Raw genomic sequence first — 22,495 nt, 5'->3', positions numbered from 1 at the left:
ATATATACACATATATTTTAAGTTTCGTTAAAAAAGAGTCAGGTTTGGTTCTTCTGCTTGTGGTCTCCCTAACTCCGTTTAACAACCGTGATGGCAACTGAAATCAAAAGCTACTGAATTGCATGCGCCTCCAAAGAATTATGTGATAATATTTTAAGGGAATTATGCTATGCAGTAATGCAGATTTTCCATCTTTCTCCGTTAAATCCATGAAAGGACTTTATTAATTTTATTGTTTAGATTATTAGTAATTTAGATAACAAAAATGAGTCTTTATAAAACTCACTTATTTGAACAGGTTTCAAATAACCCGTTCACTTGTTGGGGCAGGCGAGTAATCTAAATAACAAATTTATATGGATTTAAATCACATCAACTCTAGCCCATAATTTTTTTTCTTGAATAAAGTTTTTATCCAAATTAAATTGGAATAAACATGGGAAACATGGGGGGTGGGGAACTTTAATGAATTTTCTTGTTTCTTTTTAAAGGCTTAGAAAGTTAGAATGATTGGTAGAGATAGCAGCCTCCCCAGTCCATGTTGAATGTCTTTTTTGTCATTTTCTTTGCATTATAAGCTTTTTATCCCATTGATGTCAAAGCTGTTTAAATCAAAAAGATGCTCACGCATTTATGACACACACACACATATATATATATATATATATATATATATATATATATATATATATATATATATATATATATATATATATATATATATAACAATAAGTTATATACAGGGTAAGCTCAGATAATCTTGTCATTTAACAAAAGAACGCCATACATCTACAGTAATCTTGGAAAACTCCTTATTATCCTGAAAATTCCAATCATCAGAAACATATCCATAAAGACAAGCAACCTCCACACAGGAGTGAGGAGGTTATCATTCTTTGTATATCTCACCATCATGTGAGGACGAGGAAGGAGGATCGACAGCAATTAGGTGATTTAATTGCTAATAATTTAAACATTTATTTTATGAGAGAGTTTATGTGAGATTCAGGTATTCGGGTAGGTGACTGAATAGTCTAAAATTTATTTGGACAACTGAGTTTCACATAAACCCTCTCACAAAAAGTAAGCGTAGATCCCTGTTGATGACAGTTTCTGGATGGTGACGTGTCGATTGTTGATTAGATCTTCAATTGCGAAGAATGCGATCTGCAAAACAACAAAGGGTTGCTGGGGGTTGGCCGACGGCACCTCCTCCAACATTTGGGATCTTTTTATTAAATGCTAGCACGTGCGAGTTCTCATGGAGATGGCGATTAGACAATACTTTTTGGGCCTTGGCATGGTTCATGGGAGACAAGTCGGCGTGTGATGTAGACACTTTCCTTCTGTGACGACTCGTTTTGACCGATCAAAGATAGAGTGCAATAAATGCTTAAAATACTAATAAATGAAGTGGGTTCTGAGCATTTAATGTCTTTCCCCCTTTTACTTCGGCCTCTTCCTCACCAGCAACCTCGGACCTCCAACCCCGATCCTGGCATACAAGGTTCCGAATTCCATGATTCTCAAGAGCCTCTAAACTAACCCTGGTGTGCTAGGGTCCAAGCATTTCTGTAACAATGATAGACTTACCCCGACACTCTCTGAAGAACGTGTTGCTTGGCCACGTGTCCCTGATGACATCATGGCCGGCCCGCTTTCTGATGATGAGCTCAATTCCCTAGGTCGAGGAGTGAAATCTCCCCAACAATCCCAATCCGAAAATAAGAACCACCCAAAATTGTAGGCAACAATTTCCCTTAGTCATGACTTACTTAAAAGAAGTTAGAACATGCTGGGACTGGCTGCAATTCACAACACACCATGCCTCAAATGACCTATTCTTGATCATTTGGCCGGGATATCCCTCTTAAATTTGTGATTACATAAGGTGATAACTCTCACCTTAAATGAATACATTTAGCCCATTGAATTTTATTCTCTTCATTGTGCACAGTTGGGATAAAGAGCAGCATCTCATCTATGAACAACCAATTCAAAACATTAAAAATAATAATAATAATAATAATAAATAAAAAAATAAAGGTGTAAACAATGAAAACAATGCCACTCCCAAATTTAAAAGATATTGCATGTAAAAACATCTCGAGACACGCTAATAATCTTAGAAGTTTTTATTTGTGGGACAAAGATTTTTTCTAACCTAATGTATAAAAATAATGTGTTCCTTAGTATGTAAGAAGAACATGCATTTTTAATAACACGTGAGATGCACATTCTTTCAAATTTTTCCTTATTATTCAAAAAGCAACGGACACATATGTTACTTTTTTAGATTGAATTGGAAGAACTTATTCTTGTTTGTGTATATAAGAAAGATGTACTCCAAATAAGATAGAGCATATCAAGTCTTGAGCTGATGGCTAGCTTCACCTTCTACCTAATTCGTATGGAGGGTTCTTTTGGAGGAATGAGACTTGGCTTATTGGTTTTGTTTTCGTACCACACAATACTTGGTTTTTCAAAATTTTAAGAAATTAGTAAAAGAAAAAAAAATAATAATCAGGCCGGACATAAAAATTTCCAAGAGTTATTTATTTTATTTTTTTTGGTGGGAAAAAAACACAAACTTAAATGTTATTGGTCAGTTAATATCTCCCCATATGAGTACAAGAATCGTGTAAATGAAGTTGTTTTGATTAGTATTGATTTGGCCTTTGTTAGAAAGAGTAATAGGGTGGAAAAGTAAGAAACACAGGGCCATCTTTACGAGGATATCGGCCTACCCTATATCTAAGACTGGGGTTTCCTTATTTCTTACGTATAATTGCGTTTTTAGCTTTCCTAATCACCCACTTGATCTTCGGATCTGCATTTGGCCGCAAGTGGCAGACAAAGACTAAAATGTGTTTTACAGCTAATTTAGGTGATTGATTGCCTCCTATTGGTATGGCCTTTGACCTTTGCCCTCTTAAACAGAGATGTAAGGATGCATTCCTTTGGCTCACCACACTACAACGGCTTTCTTATGCAATTCAAATTAAACCATTCCAGGAGTGAGGGATCAAGCTTAATTTGGATAATGTCACGTGCTCCATTCCATGAGCCATGAGGGGATTAAAAACTTCTGCTTTCAACTCTGCACACCGCCAATGCCCTTTTGGTTTTAAGAGGGCTATGTATTTGACCACTAACAAAATGCTGTGGTACAACAGATGCTCCACCCTTATAAAATGAAATTGTTGGTGTTTTCACTTTTCAGGAAGAGTAATGCTATCCGTACGTCCATTTTACCCACTCTACTCTCCCCCTTATGCGCCCGTGTGACGTGACACTACCACCGTACCACGTTGCACTACACCTCCATCACATCAACCAAAAAAAAAGAGAGATTTGTATTCAAAAAGATTTGGTAATCAACCGTCAAATCTCACTCAGAGATGTCGCAACCACCCATAAAGGTTTGGTGGAGATGACTGACCACCCTTTACTCTCAAGGGGTGGTCGGTCTCCCGTGGGAGTGGCTGTCTAGCCACCCCTAAATAACAACACAAAAACTCTTTTGTTGGTGCAATTTTTTTTTTTTTTGGGCCATGTTGCACTACCACAATCTGCGTCAGCACAAGCTAGCCTTACATATATTGTACGTATAGTTAACATATTTCTTTTCAAAATGAATGAACCATTTGTCTATGTTCTATAACACCATATGAATTATAAGAACAATACGTGTCAGCGTGTACGCTAGCCTATTGTACGTAGACTTAAACATTTTTCTTTTTGAAATGAATGAACTATTTATCTATGTTCTACAACAGCATACGAATTATAAGAACAATACGTTCGAGTCCAAGATCAATTTCTGATACCCAGTTCCTGAAGAATTATGTGATACAATTTTAGGACAGATCCGACAACCAGACCCGGCAAAATGTCACAATAAGCATCTATAAATAATATATACATATTCTGTAGGATTTTCATATTTCAGGTAGAAATATAATGCACAAGGGCACGCACACATGTAAACACAAACCAGAACAAGAAAATACTAAAACATGTACAGAAGTAATGTGACAGTAGCAAAGACATAATAATCTCACTCGCCAATTTTTCACTTTATCAAAATCAAAATGAGCAGAATGATTTAAACCTTTTTTTAGAACTATACTGCCATTTACAATGAAATGTTATCAAAAGGACATCTAATATCGTGTGATAATTTACATTCGGATTTGACTTGCAGGCACTACATACAAAAATGAGGTTTGCGGGGTATCGTCACAAAAAATAAATATGATGTAGAAACTTCATCTGCCTAATACAAACGCTTCCGACAGTCTTGTGCACCACAATAGCACGGCAGCTTCTTTACTCTTCCGTCAGGACCAACGACGCTATCAAGTTCGTATCCGTAGTCGTAAGTTAGTTCCTATTTGTAACACTGAACATTGTTATTCCAAGAAAGTTATTGATATATAAAATCTAAAACATAAATTAAAGTTCAAGCTATAGATCGGGTTCAAAACCTAGTCCCAAAAATGTAATTTAGAAATTATAAGGGCAAACCAAGGTATTATTAAGAACACTACCCAAAACAAAAATAATAACGTGGTGGTGAACAAAGTTGATACCAACAGAATGGTGCGACTTGCTACTCAAATCCGAAGTTTATCATAGGGGGGTCACATCATGATGCCATTAGTACCTCAGCAAATTTTGCTGACATTTTTTTTAATATATTTTTATGAATTAGTTTATAGACATGTTATGCATTTAACTCTAGAGGTGAACAAATTGATTGAATGACGACAAGTGAAAAGAGCAAGTCAATTACAAAAGGAGACAACAAAGTCAGTGGCTTTTTTACATGAAGGAGGTTCATATCTTTTCTCCGTCTATTTTTATTTCCAAACCTCTTCGTCAATTCTCTCCAAATTAGATATGGTGTTAGGATAACAAAAGCAATGAAGCTACAACCCTCAAATGTGAAAGGGTTATAATTATGATGTTTCCCATACATTATTAGATCAGTTTATTTTTCAGTTACCGTATTCATATAAATATATTTCTTAGCAAATGTTAATACAATTTCCAACCTTTTATCAAATTTAAGTGTATAATTTAAAAAGCTGAAAACAATACAATCATTAAAATTACTAAGAGAAAACACCATGAAGACCACGCTAAACAAAGTAGGAACCATCTGAATTCACACTTTCATTATGCTTTGGGCCATAAAAATAAGATTAAACAAAAACAATATAAAAATGAAGCAAAAAGAAGCTTTACCTGCATAGGGGGTATGTTATCCGCAGCAAACAAAATCACCCGCGCAAGTCTAACATCATGGTGAGAACTCAAAACACACTGAACAAAGAGGTTAGGCTCACAACTATGATTGATAAATCTGGCAACATTACCATAAGAACCTGCATCTATGCAAAACTCAGGCCCATTTTCTGATATCTTGCCATGTCTTTCCTCAGCATGACCACTTAAAGGTAGAGATACATCACGTAATCGCCTCTGCAGAGACAAGAAACTTCACATTAATGTTTTGAAATAAAATTGAGAGTGATCCAACTGATAGCTTCTGTATAAGATGACTCTATAATCAAATAGGATGACTATAATTTAACCTTTTTCTTTTTACCATTCTGTTATACTTCAACATAAAGAGCAAAAACCATTTAGCAAAAGTTTGCCTACCACTAGCCAGGGAGAACAACACAAATATAAACCTGCTGCAATTTTTTTTTTAAAAAAAAAAATCCACAAGTTGCGTGCTTCTTATATTCGAACAGTTAAATCCACCCCAATAAGACAGAAGAGATGTCAAATAGCCACAGAAACTAGAATTCTTGCATAACCGTATTGGTACCTCTCTTCCTCCTATCTCATTCATTGTTTGCCAGCAATCAATGTCAAATATATAGTCATTCCCTGAGACATTGTCTAATTCATCATTCTTCCTGAGAATTCCAACATATTCACAAACTGGAGCACCTGAAGGAATAAAGTCCCTAGACCTAACAGCCCAGCCCTTATTCTCCGTACGATAGACCTGTTCAGAGAAAAATGATTTATCATCTGTTACAATAAGCTACATACCCAGAAAACATTACTATTTGGTTTTGGTTACAAGACCTCAAGTTCGTATTTCAGTCCCTGCTGAGATGTACGATTGAGGCAACTAGGTCCACAGCCACATCTTGGACCACATTCAAACACAACATCCGTTGGTTCAACTAATCTGGAAAGGATAAAAAAAAGCATAAAGCTTTCAAGATAAACATACACGGCTCACATATAAAATAAAGACCAAGATATCTGAAACAGATACAGCAGAAACTTGATACCAAACTTCGAAAGAAAAAGAATGATTAAACATTAATAGAAAACATAAATCTTTAAACAATTCAACCAACATGCTAACTTCTAGGGTATTTGCCCAACTAGCTATCATTTCCTAGCCGGATATCCCGATCAAGTATATGTCCAAGAAGGGGTCTCTTCCCGAGGGAAATCAAAATATAAGTGAAATGGAAACTGAACTAGAGTACGCGTGATACTCTTGTGTAAAATAACTCACACACGAGGGAGAGCTGGGTCAATGTCAAAGAGACTCACAAATGAGGGGGAGATTTATTGTGAGTACACTTGTAAGGTTTGTGTCCCACATTGGTAAAGTATAAAGAAAGTGAATAATTAATATACCTAAGTGGACCTAAGCCCATCAGCTTAGGCTTTTGGGCTAGAAGTAGAGTCCTAATATGAATATTAACTTACTCTTGTTGGACTCCCTAGATGTTTCTCTCCCTAACATCTCTGATGGCCACCATTATGCACATCCTTTTTTTTTTTTTGATTAGTAAAGTATATTCAAAAGGCGCAAAGGGGCGCAACCCATGGTACACAGGACGTATACAAGAGACCCCTAATTCAAAGAAAAAAGAGAGCACCTATCTATAAATTCAAAAAAAGAACACTCATGCATAAGCTGAAATTTTTCTCTCCACATAAACATCGTTTGTAGCATCATTCTCTTCAAGTTCATCAAATCAATTTCACAATCTTCAAAACAGCGTGCATTTCGTTCCCTCCAAACACACCACATCAAACACAATGGAGCCATGCGCCAAATCGGTATCAGAGTCTGATTACCCTTTTGCCCCCTCCAACTCCCCAACATATCTTTCACCGACCACGGCATTACCCACTCCACCCCAAACATTTGCAGAATCGTCCTCCACAATTCTGTAGCCCCCATACTATGCAAAAACAAATGGTTAATGGACTCTCCAGAACTCTTACACATAAAGCACCACTCCATCACAATAATGTTTCTCTTTCGTAAATTATCTAAGGTTAATATTTTCCCTAACGTTGCCGTCCAGACAAAGAAAGCCACTCTCGGGGGGACCTTAACTTTCCAAATACTTTTCCACGGAAAGGAATACACCATTATGCACATCCTTTTAAGCCACGACTATCCATAGTTAACATTTATCTCATTGACGTCAAACCAACAGTACAAATCTCACCTGCCACCATCTTGGTTTACGTATGGAAAGTCATCGCCATTAAGTTGAGCACAATAACACTTCGCAGCATTAGTACATTTTCCTTTGCAATTGCATCCGGGAGCATCTGGAGGGATAATTACATTTTCCGCAACTTGAACAGACTTGATATATTTAAAACCTACAAGTCCAATAATCAGTCAGAAGTAATGGCATCCACAATAGGTAATATGAATTGTCTACCAGCAAAGACCAAAAGAAAATATATCACATCCATTTTGAAAAAAAAAAAAAAAAAAAAACTCAGGAGTAAAAACAGAAACACAGAAGGGCAGAGAACAAACATTAAATTAACAAGAAGGACCTTAAGGAAAAAAAAAACATAAATTATAGTCATTTGTCATTAAAGGAATAGAAACCCCAGATAATGTCATGAAAATATCATCAGATGGAGTAAACGTTACGAAGAAATGAATAATTGCATAAAACTTGTATTTTTCCTCATAAAATGTACTCCCTTGTAATTAAACATAAATTGCTAAAAATTAGATAGTATAATTTACCTGCAGGTACAACAGGAGGAACATCGCATACATTTGTAGCAGGAATACATATATTCTCTTGACCACCACAGATGTCCCTACACACCAATCTAGAAAAACAACTGACTTAAGTTCAAATAATAAATCTGATGCGGATGAAATACAAAATATTCATTAGTATTCCTTTTTGTTTAAAAAAAAAAAAAAAAATGGGAAAAAGATTCTATTGAAAAAGATTCTATTGAACAAAATGCCATAGCCCTAGTACACAGGAAGTACTTGTTCAATAATGTGGCAGCTTACAGAATACATACCCATCTAATTCAAAATGACCTTTAGAGACTCGCCGCCAAGCAAAATCTACCTGATTTAAGAAGTCAAGCTAAAATTGAGAACAGTAATATGAGCAATAAAGATGTTTCCATCATTGGAAAGAACAGAAAAGATAAATCAAGCACTAAAATATGACTTTTATGCAGCCCAGAAATCCATCCGAAAGAAAATTTCAACCTACAACCAAAAAGTATTCAAAAGGAAGAGTCAAAGCAAAAAAAGGTACAAAAACTCTGAGTCAAGTACCAGAAGAATAAGTCTATGTTGCACTAGCTAAGATGAGATGTGGAACAGACATGCTAACAGAAATAATTATTTGAAATCATGAAATGAACACAGCAAGAGTTCAACAAAATCTACAGAAATGCTCAAGAAATACCTATTTATGTATGAATATAATCATGTTCGGAAATAAGAAAACCAGGACTCAACGATGAAAACACTATGTATCACCTAGAAGAAAAGGCACAAGAGAGCAATGGTTTGCAAATAAAGTCTTAGTAATTCTCCTCCAAATATCTATTTTTAAGGTGAGATTATCCTCTCCATGCCCAAGGCAAGTAAACTGAGTGCTCAATTTATTCAAATCATTAGAGGCATGTGGGGTATCAGACATGTCTCTAAGAAGTATTAGAGAAGTGTCAGCGCCCATTTTGAAATGCATTTAAGATGTAATACTTAACTAGTTCAATGTCAATGTACTATAGGTAACATTACAATCTTCTACCAAATGTGTTTTCAATATAACAACAATATCCCCCCAACCATGTATAACAGAGAATAATTCCATAGCAATAAATCAAAATGCTTACACATTGATCTTGGATCACTATATATAGTTCCAACTTGTTGTGACTGATACACAAAAAAACCTAGGGAAACAAAAAAATAAGATTACCTGATGTGTGACCAATTTGGGCTGTCCTTCAATTCGCTTTAAACGATACTTAAAAACAATAAATCCAGCAACACCTCTCTCTTTCCAAAAATGATCAACCTGACAGATAATGAAAAAGAAACACAATAGACATTTGGTCAGCTGAAGAATTTTATAAGAATATAATTATCAAAATGAAGTAATTTAGCACAATTGCACAAAGATATGACGAAAAAATATAGTCTGCCCCTATTAAATTAAGGAGTCTAATATTGATTGCAAATTCGTAGGATGTAAATAGACATATCATCTGTTTAAAAGATAAATTCATTAAAATGATCAGATCCTTCACAGTATTTAAGAGAGAGAATGAAGAAGAAACTAATAAAAACAGTGAGGTGGGCATGGTATCAGGAAGAGGATAAAAGGACAGAATCTAATTCCTTTTAATGCAAAAGCATTTAGACAAAGAAAAAACATGGATAAATTACCAAATAAAATGTTATTTTTCAGAATCTAAAGATCATAAATAAATGAACTATAAGGTTTTCCAGTAACCTACAAAGTACAGAAACAAATAGATATGGGTATGAAAATGTAACCTATAAAGTACAGTAACAACATAGTGCAAAGGATATAAATTTCCTACAAATTGGGTAGTACCCATTCTCCAAAATGTCATGTGTCCCTTGAGCATATGAGAAGCATATGTTTTTTTTTATTAATGCTATTTAAAAAGCATGCAAAAAGCACACACTATTAAAAAAATGTGTTTCTCACATGCTAAAGGACACATGACACTTTCAGAAACTGGGAGGTTGCAGGAATTTTCCTAAAACCCAATTTGTAGGAAATTTCTATCCTAGTGCAAATAAAACAGTATTTTATATATATATATATATCAATATCATTAAATAAGCCCAGTTTGGTGCAACCCTAATATTCGGGAAGTATACAAGAGAACCCCTTAATCAAAAGAACAGATAATACAATAATTTTCAAAAAGATAAGATAGAGATTTGGCAAGTGTATAGTTATCCGAATTGACACACGCACGCACAACCCTCTAATCAAAAGAAAACACACATATTTTATCATAGAAAATGTGAAAATAGGGAGGTTTGTCAAAAAACTGTATTTGCAAGTTAATATAAGTTTTGTTTATCATGCATGTGTCCTAATTTTTATCCGTAAAAATAAGGCATTTTAATTCCTTGAAATTAAATTCTAATTATGTACATCATCCACTTAGATAAGAGGTTTGTCCAAAATGTGGCCATGAGTAACTTCAATATGATTTTCATAACAATTTATCAAATTTTCCGCAATTTCAAGAAGGATCGTATGTGGCAATATTTGAAAAGTACCAACAGGTATGTGTATGATATGGAAATGGGCTCCTTAGCTTGTCACCAGTTGTAGAATTGCACCAATTTCTACTTGTACCTATAAACGGAGCGAGAAGGGATATTTGCAAGGCAGAGGAATGAAAATCAATAGACCTCCTCTCCCCACCCAAAAAAAGTGGCAAATGAACAATTAACACTATCACATAATACTATCAAATTTCTTAAATTTCAACAAATCGAAGAGAAACAAAAACTATCCCCACAACTTTCAGACAATAAAAACTATTGGAAGCATGGTATTTATAATTCTAAAGTTACAAAGAATCAAATTCCTAATACATCCACACATATATATTGTAGGGAAAATGACTCCATCAAACATGAAGCTTAACCAAAATTATGAAAATGAACAAAATATAAGGAAAACAAATAGAAAGTAGCAAAGAAATAGTGAAGAAAATTACATGGTCTGTATCCATATAACCATTCTATACTTTATTGAAGATTGAAAATATGATTAGACATTAGCGGTGGCCTCTCAATTAACACAAACAAACTTTCACGGACTTTGAAAAAAATTATAGAATTCTTTGATAATAACCAAAAATCATAATCATAAATATGCTCTACCTTGTACAAACCATCATAGGTGTAAACTTTGCGAGTATAACTACTAGCACATTTATGTCCACGTATCACTCTAACACATACATCTTGATCCATGTTGTTCTGCAAAAGACAAAAATACATATCATAAACGTCATTTAACAAATAACATCTCACATTCATACCGCTATGTCTTCTTAGGTAAATGTTGGTAAAAGATGTGTCACCTTGCTTATTCCCGTATACAAAACAAACATATTAATAATATTATTGTCTCACTAAGTGTGTATTTTGAAGCCACAACATCTAATTCCTATAAGAAAACTAGAAGAAAAAGTGTATATTTTGTGCTACCTTACCAAATGTTGGTATAGGCTCTTTGTATATATAGAGAACTAGAAAGTAGTTACATGTGTTTAGGAGAGTACAATCATAATAGGAATAGAAGACTACAATCTGATTAATCAATGTGATTTAATCAATTACAAAACAAATCTAGAATTTGAATTTAAACTAGGGATCTTATCACTAGCTCCTATCTTTTAGGTCTTTTTTTTTTTTATAAGTAAAGTATATTCAAAAGGCGCAAAGGGGCGCAACCCATAGTACACAGGGTTGACTATCTTTATCTTGAGAACTTATAGGAGTAGGAGATTTAACTATAGAACGCATATCTAGCTGAGGGCTAGATATGTCTTTAACACGCTCCTGCAATCTCAACGGTATAGGAAGAACGTTGAGATTGGTTTTGAGAAAGGCAAACCGTGCGGACGAGAGGGCTTGGTAAACACATCCGCTAGTTGATCCTTGCTGCATATTAACTGTATACGAAGTGTCTTCTTAGAAACCATGTCACGAACAAAATGGAAGTCAATCTCGACATGCTTGGTCCGTGCATGGAAGACGGGATTTGAGGATAAGTATGTAGCTCCTATGTTGTCGCACCACAGTGTTGGAGGAAGAGAGAATCGGAGGCCAATTTCAGAGCATAGGGACATTATCCAGGATAGTACTGCTGCAGTGTTAGCAAGGGCCTTATATTCGGCCTCTATGCTTGAGTGGGCGACGGTGTGTTGCTTCCTACATCTCCAGGAAATTAAGTTGTTTCCAAGGAAAATGCAATAGTCACCTATAGAGCGACGATCATCACGATCTCCTGCACAGTCAGCATCGGAGTAAGCTTGGATGGAGGTCATAGGTGCACCGTTGAAGTGAAGACCGAATTGAACTGTCTCTTTGAGATATCGGAGGAGTCTTTTTACAGCCTGCCAATGAAGAACCGTGGGTTTGTGCATGAATTGAGCCAGTTTGTTGACACAAAAGGATATGTCCGGTCTTGTGATGCAAAGATACTGCAATGCTCCAACTGTGCTGCGATATAGTGTGGGGTCAAGGAATAAATCACCTTCAAAAGCTGAGAGATGTGTTGAAGAAGCCATAGGACTGTTGATAGGCTTGGCCTCAAGCATTTTTGTTCTGCACAGTATATCCACAATATAACGATGTTGTGAGAGCAGAAAGCCAGTGGGGCAGGGAAGAACTTCAATACCAAGGAAAAAATGAAGAAGACCGAGATCTTTGACAGCAAAATCTTGTTGCAATATAGTTAGTAAGTCACGGACAGCTGAGGGCTTGGAAGAGGTGATCAGTATATCATCCACATATATTAACACTAGTGTAGTGTAGGCAGCCGATTTGTATATGAAGAGGGAAGTATTTGACTTGGAGCCATGAAAACCGAGCTGTAGTAATTTCCCACTTAATCTGGAGAACCAAGCCCTTGGAGCTTGTTTGAGGCCATATAGGGCCTTTTGAAGTTTGCATAAATGTGTGGGAAATTGAGGGTGAGAAAACCCTGGGGGTTGGGTCATGTAAACCACTTCTAAAATTGTTCCATGGAGAAAAGCATTCTGGATATCGATTTGATGAATAGGCCAACCATTTGAGAGAGCAAGAGAGAGAACAATGCGTACCGTAGTGGGTTTGATGACTGGGCTATAGGTTTCACCATAGTCAATTCCTGGTTGTTGGTGAAAACCCTTGGCTACCAGCCGAGCTTTGTACCGATCAATCGATCCATCAGATTTTCTTTTGATCCGAAATACCCATTTACACCCAATTATATTAGTAACCAATTCAGGTGGAACAAGGGTCCAAGTTTGGTTGTGAAGGAGAGCATCAAATTCTGTGTTCATGGTTGTTCACCAGTTTTTGTCTTTCACAGCAGTGGAGTGACAAGTAGGCTCCAACTCCAGGGGTGAAGATTCAGCAAGTAGGGCTCTGGGAAGGGGGTACCGAATCCGACCATCAGTAAACTCTCTCGGTTTGGAAATGTTATTCCTGGCACGAGTGACCATAGGATGTAAGGAAACAAGGGGAACTGAAGAGGAAGGAGGGGATGCTGAAGATGCAGCTGGAAGAGTGGTCTCGACAGTGCTTGAAGAAGCTAATGATAGGGTCTGCACTGGTGTGGAGGGCACAAACTGAGATGGAGAAGGAGAGGAGGATTCCGGGATTGATTGGGAAGGAGCAGCCGTTGGACTTAGAAGAATAGGCAAGGAGATTTGCTGCCTTAGATTTGAAGTGTGTGAGTCAAGTGGGGATAATGGAGACGTGTATGGAAATTCAGATTCATTGAAGAGTACATCTCGGGAGATGTAGAGCTGATTTGTTGGCAAATGGAGACATTTGTAGCCTTTGTGAAGAGGGCTATATCCTAGGAATAAACAAGGGACAGATCGGGGTTGGAATTTGTTGGAGTTATAAGGACGTAAGTTGGGCCAACAAAGGCATCCAAATGTACGTAGAAAGGTGTAATCCAGAGAGCATTTGAAAAGTGTTTCAAATGGGGAAAGGTTTTGCAGAACCGAAGTTGGCATTCGATTGATTAGATAGCATGCAGTGGAGAATGCATCATCCCAAAATTTGAAGGGTAGATGAGCATGAGAGAGTAGGGCTAGACCGGTTTCGACAATATGTCGATGTTTCCGTTCGATAGCACCATTTTGTTAGTGAGTGTGAGGGCAAGATACTCGATGTTGAATGCCAAGTTGATGTAGGAGAGTGTTGACAAGGCGATATTCACCACCCCAATCGGATTGAATTGCTTTAATTTTGGTATTAAAGAACCGTTCAACATAAGATTTAAAAGTATTGAAAACATAAATGACATCACTCTTTAATGAAATGGGATAAAGCCAAGTGTATTGCTATAAGCATCAAGGAAAGAAACATAGTATTTTGCACCAATTCTAGAACTAACTGGGGCTGGTCCCCATACATCAATGTAAATTAAAGCAAGAGGACAAGTGGCTGATCCGGAAGTTGAAGCAAAAGGGAGTTGCTTGCTCTTTGCACCAAGACATGCAGGGCAGACAGGAGACTCTTTTGAAGAAGCAACTAGAAGTTGAAAGCTGGAAAGGACACGACGAACAATCCTCAAGGTGGGATGACCCAGCCGTGAGTGCCATTGAAAAGCTGAAATGCGATCACCCACCATGGCAGAGCGGGGATGCTTATTTGCAGAAGGGAAAAATTGGTAGAGTCCATGTCTATTCGGCCCGTGGAGGAGGAGTTTCCCCGTGCGGCGATCCTTTAAGAGAAAATAGGAAGGATGAAATTCAAAGAATGTATTAGTATCTGAGGTGAATTTTTGGGCTAAGATGAGATTTTTGGAGATTTGAGGACCATGCAAAATGATAAGAAGATCAAAATTTGTACTGGGTGTAGAGAGACGAGTTGTACCGATATGTTTGATTGAGAGCCCCTTACCGTTACCAACGCGGATTTGATCCAAGCCCAAGTAGTCCTCAACCTTGATGTTTAGATTGGCCAGATCAGAAGTGAGATGGTGGATTGATCCAGAATCAGGGTACCAGTTCTGATCGGAGCTGCTGAATGGGGCAGAGAGATAAGCTTGGGCCTGAGAAGGTTGGTCACGGCAGTAGGATTCGTTAAACCTGTTGTAGCAATCTAGAGCAATATGACCATGGCGATTGCAGACCTGGCACAGAGGTCGGCTAGACTGGGAGCTGCTGGAGGAGAAACCACGGCCAGATGGTCCTCTACCTCTTCCACGAAATGGCCTGGAATGACCAGATGAGAAGCCACGGCCAGAAGCTTGATGACCACGGGAATTACGCATGCCACAGTGGTTTCCAGAGGAGTGTGAATGGAGGTTGCCTCGGGTGGCAAAGTTAGCATCGGCAACAGAGAGATCAAGAGATGCTTGATGTTGTTCTAAGCGCATCTCATGGGAGAGGAGATGGCCATAAATCTCATCCACAGAAAGAGGTTCGGCTCTGGTTGTAACAGAGGTAACGAAGGGATCAAAATCCGAACCTAAACCAGCTAGGAGGAAGGACACCTTCTCAAAGCCATTGAGAGGTTGACCAACGACAGCAAGGGAATCGCACAACGTCTGGAACGTGTGGTAGTAGTCAGCAATGGACGAGGAGCCTTTCTTGAGGGTCGCCAGCTGATAGTGCACTTGCATGGTGCGGGCTTTCGTCTGAGACGTGAAGAGAGTTTCCAAGGTGAGCCAGGCATCGCGGGATGTGGCACACTGGGTAACATGAGTAAGCATCTTTTCGGAAAGAGCTGAGTTGATAGCACCGAGCAGCAGCTGATCTTGTATGCGCTAGTGAAGAAAAGCTGGATTGGGAGACGTCGTTGAGACACCATCTTTTGTGGATGTCACAGAGGGAGGCGGACATGGCGTGGATCCATCAACATAGCCAAAAATATTTCCACCTTTAAGGTGCGGGACAATCTGTGGCAGCCAGACTGGGTAGTTGACCCCGGTGAGTTTGGTTGGGTTAAAGTTGGTGAAAGTGACCAGCGGAGGGGTTTGATTGGACTCGGTTGGGGGTGGGTTTGAGGTAGTCATGACCGAAGATTGAGGGAGAGGGAAAAAAAAAAAATTGAAGGACGTGAGTCACTGTTGTGGCTCTGATACCATATAAGAAAACTAGAAGACAAAGTGTATATTTTGTGCTACCTTACCAAATGTTGGTATAGGCTCTTTGTATATATAGAGAACTAGAAAGTAGTTACATGTGTTTAGGAGAGTACAATCATAATAGGAATAGAAGACTACAATCTGATTAATCAATGTGATTTAATCAGTTACAAAACAGATCTAGTATTTGAATTTAAACTAGGGATCTTATCACTAGCTCCTATCTTTTAGGTCTTATCTTTATCTTGAGAACTTATAGGAGTAGGAGATTTAACTATAGAACGCATATCTAGCTGAGGGCTAGATATGTCTTTAACTATTCCATAGATAATTCAAAATTGCAAGACGCATATGATGTTGTTATAAAAACATTTCAAATTAAACTACTCCGTAGCATGTTAGCATTAGACAAAAAAACAGAAATTCATGCCTTTGGAATTGAATTGATTTCAACTAAACTATGGGGTTTAAGTACTTCGGACTTATGGTGTCTCTATATGCACATTTTCATTTACAAGTGCAAGCACGAAAATGAACTCAGTTACTAGTTATTAACTTCTTCAACATCACTTTCACTTTAGGGGACAAAATGACATTTTAAACATCTGAAGAATAAATTCCAAATTACCGACTTTAAGCACAATAATTACCCATGTCGTCAAATTACAACGAACAAATAAATATTGAAAGAAAAAGTCTAAACTCCTTCTCCCATACAACTTTTTTAAAAATCAACCATTGGATCAACATTTGGTTTTTTTTTTTTTACAAATGTTGATCCAATGGCTGATTTTTAAAAAAGTTGTATGGGAGAAGGAAAGGAGTATGCTAAATAGCAGTTCTCATGTTGAAAAGTGTAAACTATATTCCATATTACACACCTTAAGAGCTAAATTACCACGACACATAACTTGATCCTTAATTTGACGCTTATTGCCAAGTAAGTTATTTCCACCTTGACCTGTATACACGACTTCTTCTGAATTATCAACATCATCTTCATATTGGCCAGACAACACGATTGAAACAGCAAGTGGCAAGGTAAAGTTCTGGTATTCCTTCTGCATAATCAGAGAGATAATTAAACTTGTAGACTCACAATGCAAACCACTGACAAAATTTCCAATTTTTAAAAAGCAAGAATCATTAAACAATCGTGAAAGCCACTTAGCACCACAATGTTTTAGATATAGTTTACTGGTTCAGAGACAACTACTGTAAAATACCTACTGTGAATACTAAATAAGATCAATTTCTAGTTTTGGGGTAATCCTTCAATACATAGATAATTGGTATTCAAGTTCATAACAAAATTCACAATCCACCACATAAAAGAGGATCCAAGACCTTTTCATCCATCATCATTATCTTGTCAGGATATTTCAATTTCCTTAGCATCCCATGTATCAGAATCTTCATTTTTTCACAAACTTTAAAATATATTGAAAGTTTCAAGTTCAATTTGATGACTTTGAGTAAATGATCAACTATGAGTTTTTATGCATTTAAATTTCAATATAAATATGCTTAGAAACTTTATCAGTGAATTATATGCTTGGATGTCTTTTAACTGAATGTTGCATATGCACTCTACTAACCAACTGCCACAGAATTCTTGATTGATTGTAGATACACTACCATTTTGCAAGATTCTCCAATATAATCAATTCCAGTCAACCAATGTCCATGAAGACCTACAGCCACCATTTCAGCCCGAGAAAAGAATTGATGCCCGATATCAATACCTGCATTAAAGGTAACAACAAAAATTCTAACTAAATTTATAGAAAAGCCATGTAATTATTAATGTTATTCATAAAAGACTAGATAGCAAATATCTACACCCAAACAGACAACCGGTTTTTATGCACCTGGTAGATGACCTATTTTCTTAGGATACAAAATTTTATTTGACTTCACCATCTGCATAATTCACAAAGCAATAGTAAGGAAATGAAGTAACAAAATAGATCAAAGTTACCTTACACTGCAGTACATCGAAGTTACCTTAACTATGTCCATAAAGGAAAGAAATAGAAGTTGCTACTTTTCCAACAAACATACTACAATGAAATCATTAACCTAGTATAGAAAGAAGGATATATAGAATGTTTGTATATTATTTTTTTTTTATAAGTAAGAGAATTTCATTAAAAAAGCGTAAGGCGCCCCCAAGTACACAGGATGTATACACAGAAGCAACTCAGTTAGCCCATATATATGATATATATCTTGGATAAATAAGAAGTGGTCTTAATGTTCACATTAAGGAAAAGAAAGAGAAGTTGCATTCAGCTTTAATACCTTTTTTCTTTGGGGGTTAAGTTCTTTAAAATAAAGCTGGTGGCATTAAATTTTCTATTATACAATATAGTCAGTAAAAAAAAAAAAATAGTTATGTTACAAGACAAACAGCAAAAGTCCTTGTGCCTACGTGCGCACATATGCATGCATAAAAGATCTTGTCTTCCCTCCATGGGCTTTCAATCATCCTAGTATCAAATGCACCACGCTCAAAAAGAAACACAAAGCATGTGACAGGATCACTTCAAGCCTCAGCTTAAAGAGATGCTTGGACAACATTGTATGAACTCACTAGGAATTTGCAAATTGCACAGTTATTTATATGAATGCTTTTAGGCATCACTGTTTGCAAGTTTAAATGCACCTCTACCTAGTAACAACATTTCTAATTCGATATGATTCCAGCATTATCGTGATTTTTGTCAATGCACCAAAAATGCATTAGCAATAAGAAAAATTAAGAGCAGCACAGAGAAGAATGTCATTTTTATTGGCTAGCTAAACCACATTTCTTCAATGACTGAGGCTGAATAGAAAACATGTGTGATATATGTTAACACATAAGCCAGAAACTTGCCTCAGAAATTGCCTTCAGATCAGGTCGCTTGGAACATCTCCTTGAATAATCATCTGATGCATTTCCATTCTGCAAACATTTGTAGCATTAATGTAAATAACCACAAAGATCAAGAATCACCAAGATACAAGTTTTCTCCCATCTTTGAAGGCACTTGACAATTTATTAAAGATATTATATGGGCCATTCTCAATGGCTCTTATTTTGATCCCCCATTTCCACTGCACCAACTCTGTGACCTCCACCCAATAGGCTGATCCAATCCTTCTCATTAACTAACATTTCAAGCCAATAAAACTTTAATATCTACTGCTTTAATATGTCTGTGGAACAGAATCACTAGAAACCATACTGATCCTGGAGTGATTTAGGATTGGCAGATGAATACAATATGTGAATTATGAATGCATGAATTGGCCAATTGAAAAGAGCCAGCATCGATATTAGAAGATTAAAGAACAACTGAAAAAACAAAATTGCTATGGGGAAACCATGAATCCAATGAGGGTTATAAACTAAGGGTTGAGAATATTTAAATAAGAGACTTTAGCAATCATCTGAAATGCTATGCGGGATGCATATCGCACATAAAGGTCAAACTGAAATGGATGGATCTATAGGGTGGCTAGCCTATTCACGTTTAAGGGCTCAAACCATATACACAAGTGAATTAGTGGAACTACAGCCTAGTGTAACAGAGTATAAAGCATGTCAAATATAAAGGTCATATTGACATATATGCATCAACTGGCGAGGCTAGCCTAGTAACATTTAAGGGCTTGAACCACATACAGAACTGTAGTAGTAGAAGTAGAGCCCAGACTTTCAGACTGTCAAATTCAACTTCAGCGTTGTGCTTTCTCCAAAACTGTCAATAGCTAAACTTAGAAAAAGCATTAAAAGAGAGATAGAGCGCAAGGCAGTGCAGGAAACTAGAACTTCTTCAGCATGTTGAAAACAACTTTAAAAAAAAAAAAACAAAACAAAACCACCAAAAAAGAGAAAAAAGGAAACTGAGGTTGAAGATGCTCACATTATTTTCTGAACCATTAGAAACTTGCATATCATTATCCTTAGGCTTCTTGCATCTCTTCTCCTCTTCCTGTAGACAATCACGGACAGGCTATGTCAATAAAAGATTATTTGCTCAAGTTGATAAATTAGACAAAACAAGCTGTGTTTTGTCTTCCTTTGCACTAGTATTAGAAATCTGCAGATATATAAAAAAACACCACAAGCATAGACAAGCTAAGGAAAAGATTACTTATTAAGATGATTAGAGTAGACAAAAAAAGAAAGTCCCAACATACCTACTCCAGATTAATCAAATCAAAAACATACGGAAAAGTTTAGAAGAGATTTTGGTCACTACAGGGTTCTTATACCTTTAATTAAAGTATTCATTGTGGTTTCACAAGATTTAACAAATGTACACAGTAAACTAGTCAAAAGACAACAAGATGGTCACCCTAAACTGTTAATTCTGTATAATGTATTAGTTCAATCTCAGTGTTAAAGGCTCAACACGGATTTGAGGCACCAATGCGTGATGTGTGCGCAAATGAATTATTAGCCTTACTGACACAAAACTGCAAATTGGTATTATCTAGCTCAGGAGGTAAAAAGCATTTAATTCAGAATAATGCGAATAAGAGGTTCATACAATTGATTGACAAAAGTAACCAACAAAGCAATTATGGCAGGTTAAAGTATCAGCATCATTGGTTTACTTTCACTGTTGCACAATTGGCATTTATGAAGCTAATGCTATATTCTTAATATACTGTTGTTTTCTTCTTGAATTTTATTAATCCTCAGCTATTTGTAGACATGTCCAATTTCAAACTTTCCCTTTTCTGTCCTTAATTTAGTTCACATAGTAGCAAGCTAACATAAAAAATAAATAAATAATGTTTGAAGAAACTTTAAAGTGATACAAACAAATTTCTCTCCTAGATAAAAACACATACTAATATCTAAAGCACATCCAAATATTCATAAGTAACACATCTGAAGGCAACTTGATTACAACCATACACATACATACATAGACACACACACATATTGTAATCACCTGAACAAAGCGAAGGTAAAACCTGTTGAAAACCCTCAATGTCCTTTTCACTCTAGCCACACTTTTATCTGAATTATCAACTTGAGCAAGACAACTGTTATGACCCGTCGCCAGATCGCTTCCACAACGAATGTCTTCTGCGAACACCACTTTAGTCCTTTTATTGCTAACTTTCTCTTCGAGGCCATCTGATAACCTCTTTCTATTACTACCATAGAAAGGCTTTTGATCATCAGGTATGTTTTGAAGCCTCGGACTAATCCTTTGCTGCAAGTTTTTCCGTCCTTGGCTACTGTTTGGTTCAATCTTTTCAACACATTGTGCAACACTCTTCTTTGCCGTTACAACATTCTCTTTACAACGAATGTCTTCCACAAACTCCACTTTAATCCCTTTCTCGCTAACTTTATCTTTTAAGCCATCTGATAACCTCTTTCTATTACTACCATAGAAAGGCTTTTGATCATCAGGTATGTTTTGAAGCCTTGGACTAACCCTTCGCTGTAAGTTTTGCAGTCCTTGGCTACTGTTTGGTTCAATCTTTTCAACACATTGTGCACCATTCTTCTTTGCCGTAACAACATTATCTTTACAACGAATGTCTTCCACGAACTCCACTTTAATCCCTTTCTCGCTAACTTTATCTTTGAGCCCATTTGATAACCTCTTTCTATTACTACCATAGAAAGGCTTTTGATCATCAGGCATGTTTTGAAGCCTTGGACTAACCCTTCGCTGTAAGTTTTGTAGTCCTAGGCTAATGCTCAGTTCAACCTTTTCAACACATTGTGCAACATTCTTCTCCGCCATAAAAACACTGTCTTTATCATCAATTAGCACTTTACTTTGACTGCCATCGCCAGAATCAACAGCCATTGATATAACAGGCAACATAAAGTATAATTTTTCACACAATCATCTAGCAGGATTGACACGAAATGTGCTCGGATAACATACTAAACCACTCTCTACATTTATGTGCACAATAAGACATCTCGAAGAGACTGCAAATTACAAAAGAAAAAAGAAGACCCTGTATCAATTTTCGAATCCATGCGAAAAGATCCAGTTCATTAAGAACATCGCCGAGCTCCAGAAATTTGAGTCCTAAGAGATAGAGAATCAAGATGGTACCTGTAGAATCAGAGCGAAGAGTATCAATGTAAAGCTAGCAATCTGTATAGAAGAAGAAACCTCCAGGAGCCTAGGGTTATACATATACGGTATATGGTATATATATGTACTCATGTGTATGAGACCTATGTGGACAGGGAAGGAGAGTTTGAAAGGCGGTAGCAACGGGAAGATTTGGGTCCGGTTTATGTGTTCTAACGTTTTGCTCTTTCTATTTATTGATCTGTATAGTTTTTTTTTTTTTTTTTTTTT

At 36.6% G+C, this 22,495-nt stretch overlaps 1 protein-coding gene across 3 annotated transcripts; it reads right to left on the bottom strand.

Annotated features, from left to right (window-relative positions):
- Window positions 1–4,253: 4,253 nt before the first annotated feature.
- LOC133863801 (histone-lysine N-methyltransferase, H3 lysine-9 specific SUVH4-like) lies at window positions 4,254–22,448 on the bottom strand. Of its 3 annotated transcripts, XM_062299911.1 has the most exons (16): window positions 22,244–22,448; window positions 21,110–22,113; window positions 20,069–20,137; window positions 19,036–19,104; window positions 18,026–18,077; window positions 17,793–17,899; window positions 17,036–17,215; window positions 11,219–11,317; window positions 9,261–9,359; window positions 8,344–8,393; window positions 8,051–8,139; window positions 7,509–7,668; window positions 6,112–6,217; window positions 5,846–6,028; window positions 5,254–5,490; window positions 4,254–4,393 (listed from the first exon to the last, which is right to left on the bottom strand). In XM_062299911.1, exons 2-16 carry the CDS (start codon window positions 22,001–22,003, stop codon window positions 4,280–4,282), a joined length of 2,508 nt encoding a protein of 835 aa, XP_062155895.1. In that variant the 5' UTR covers window positions 22,004–22,113; window positions 22,244–22,448; the 3' UTR covers window positions 4,254–4,279. The 3 variants fall into 3 exon arrangements, with proteins under 3 accessions (XP_062155895.1, XP_062155887.1, XP_062155904.1); XM_062299903.1 differs by lacking the exon at window positions 22,244–22,448 and having other exon boundaries at window positions 21,110–22,120; XM_062299920.1 differs by lacking the exon at window positions 22,244–22,448 and having other exon boundaries at window positions 4,277–4,405; window positions 21,110–22,120.
- Window positions 22,449–22,495: the final 47 nt, after the last annotated feature.

The sequence above is a fragment of the Alnus glutinosa genome, chromosome 1 (genome assembly GCF_958979055.1).
Source record: "Alnus glutinosa chromosome 1, dhAlnGlut1.1, whole genome shotgun sequence".
Lineage (NCBI taxonomy): Eukaryota > Viridiplantae > Streptophyta > Magnoliopsida > Fagales > Betulaceae > Alnus > Alnus glutinosa.
This window is presented reverse-complemented; position numbering and strand designations above follow the sequence as displayed.

Bases quoted from the DNA above. Each gene is read 5' to 3' on its own strand.
- LOC133863801 (XM_062299911.1), bottom strand. From the start codon at position 22,003: ATGTTGCCTGTTATATCAATGGCTGTTGATTCTGGCGATGGCAGTCAA. The intron at 11,318-17,035 runs GTGTGTAATATG...TGTCTTTTGCAG, and splicing joins GTGGTAATTTAGCTCTTAAG to AACAACATGGATCAAGATGT. The intron at 8,394-9,260 runs GTAATCTTATTT...TTCTTAAATCAG, and splicing joins CCAAATTGGTCACACATCAG to GTAGATTTTGCTTGGCGGCG.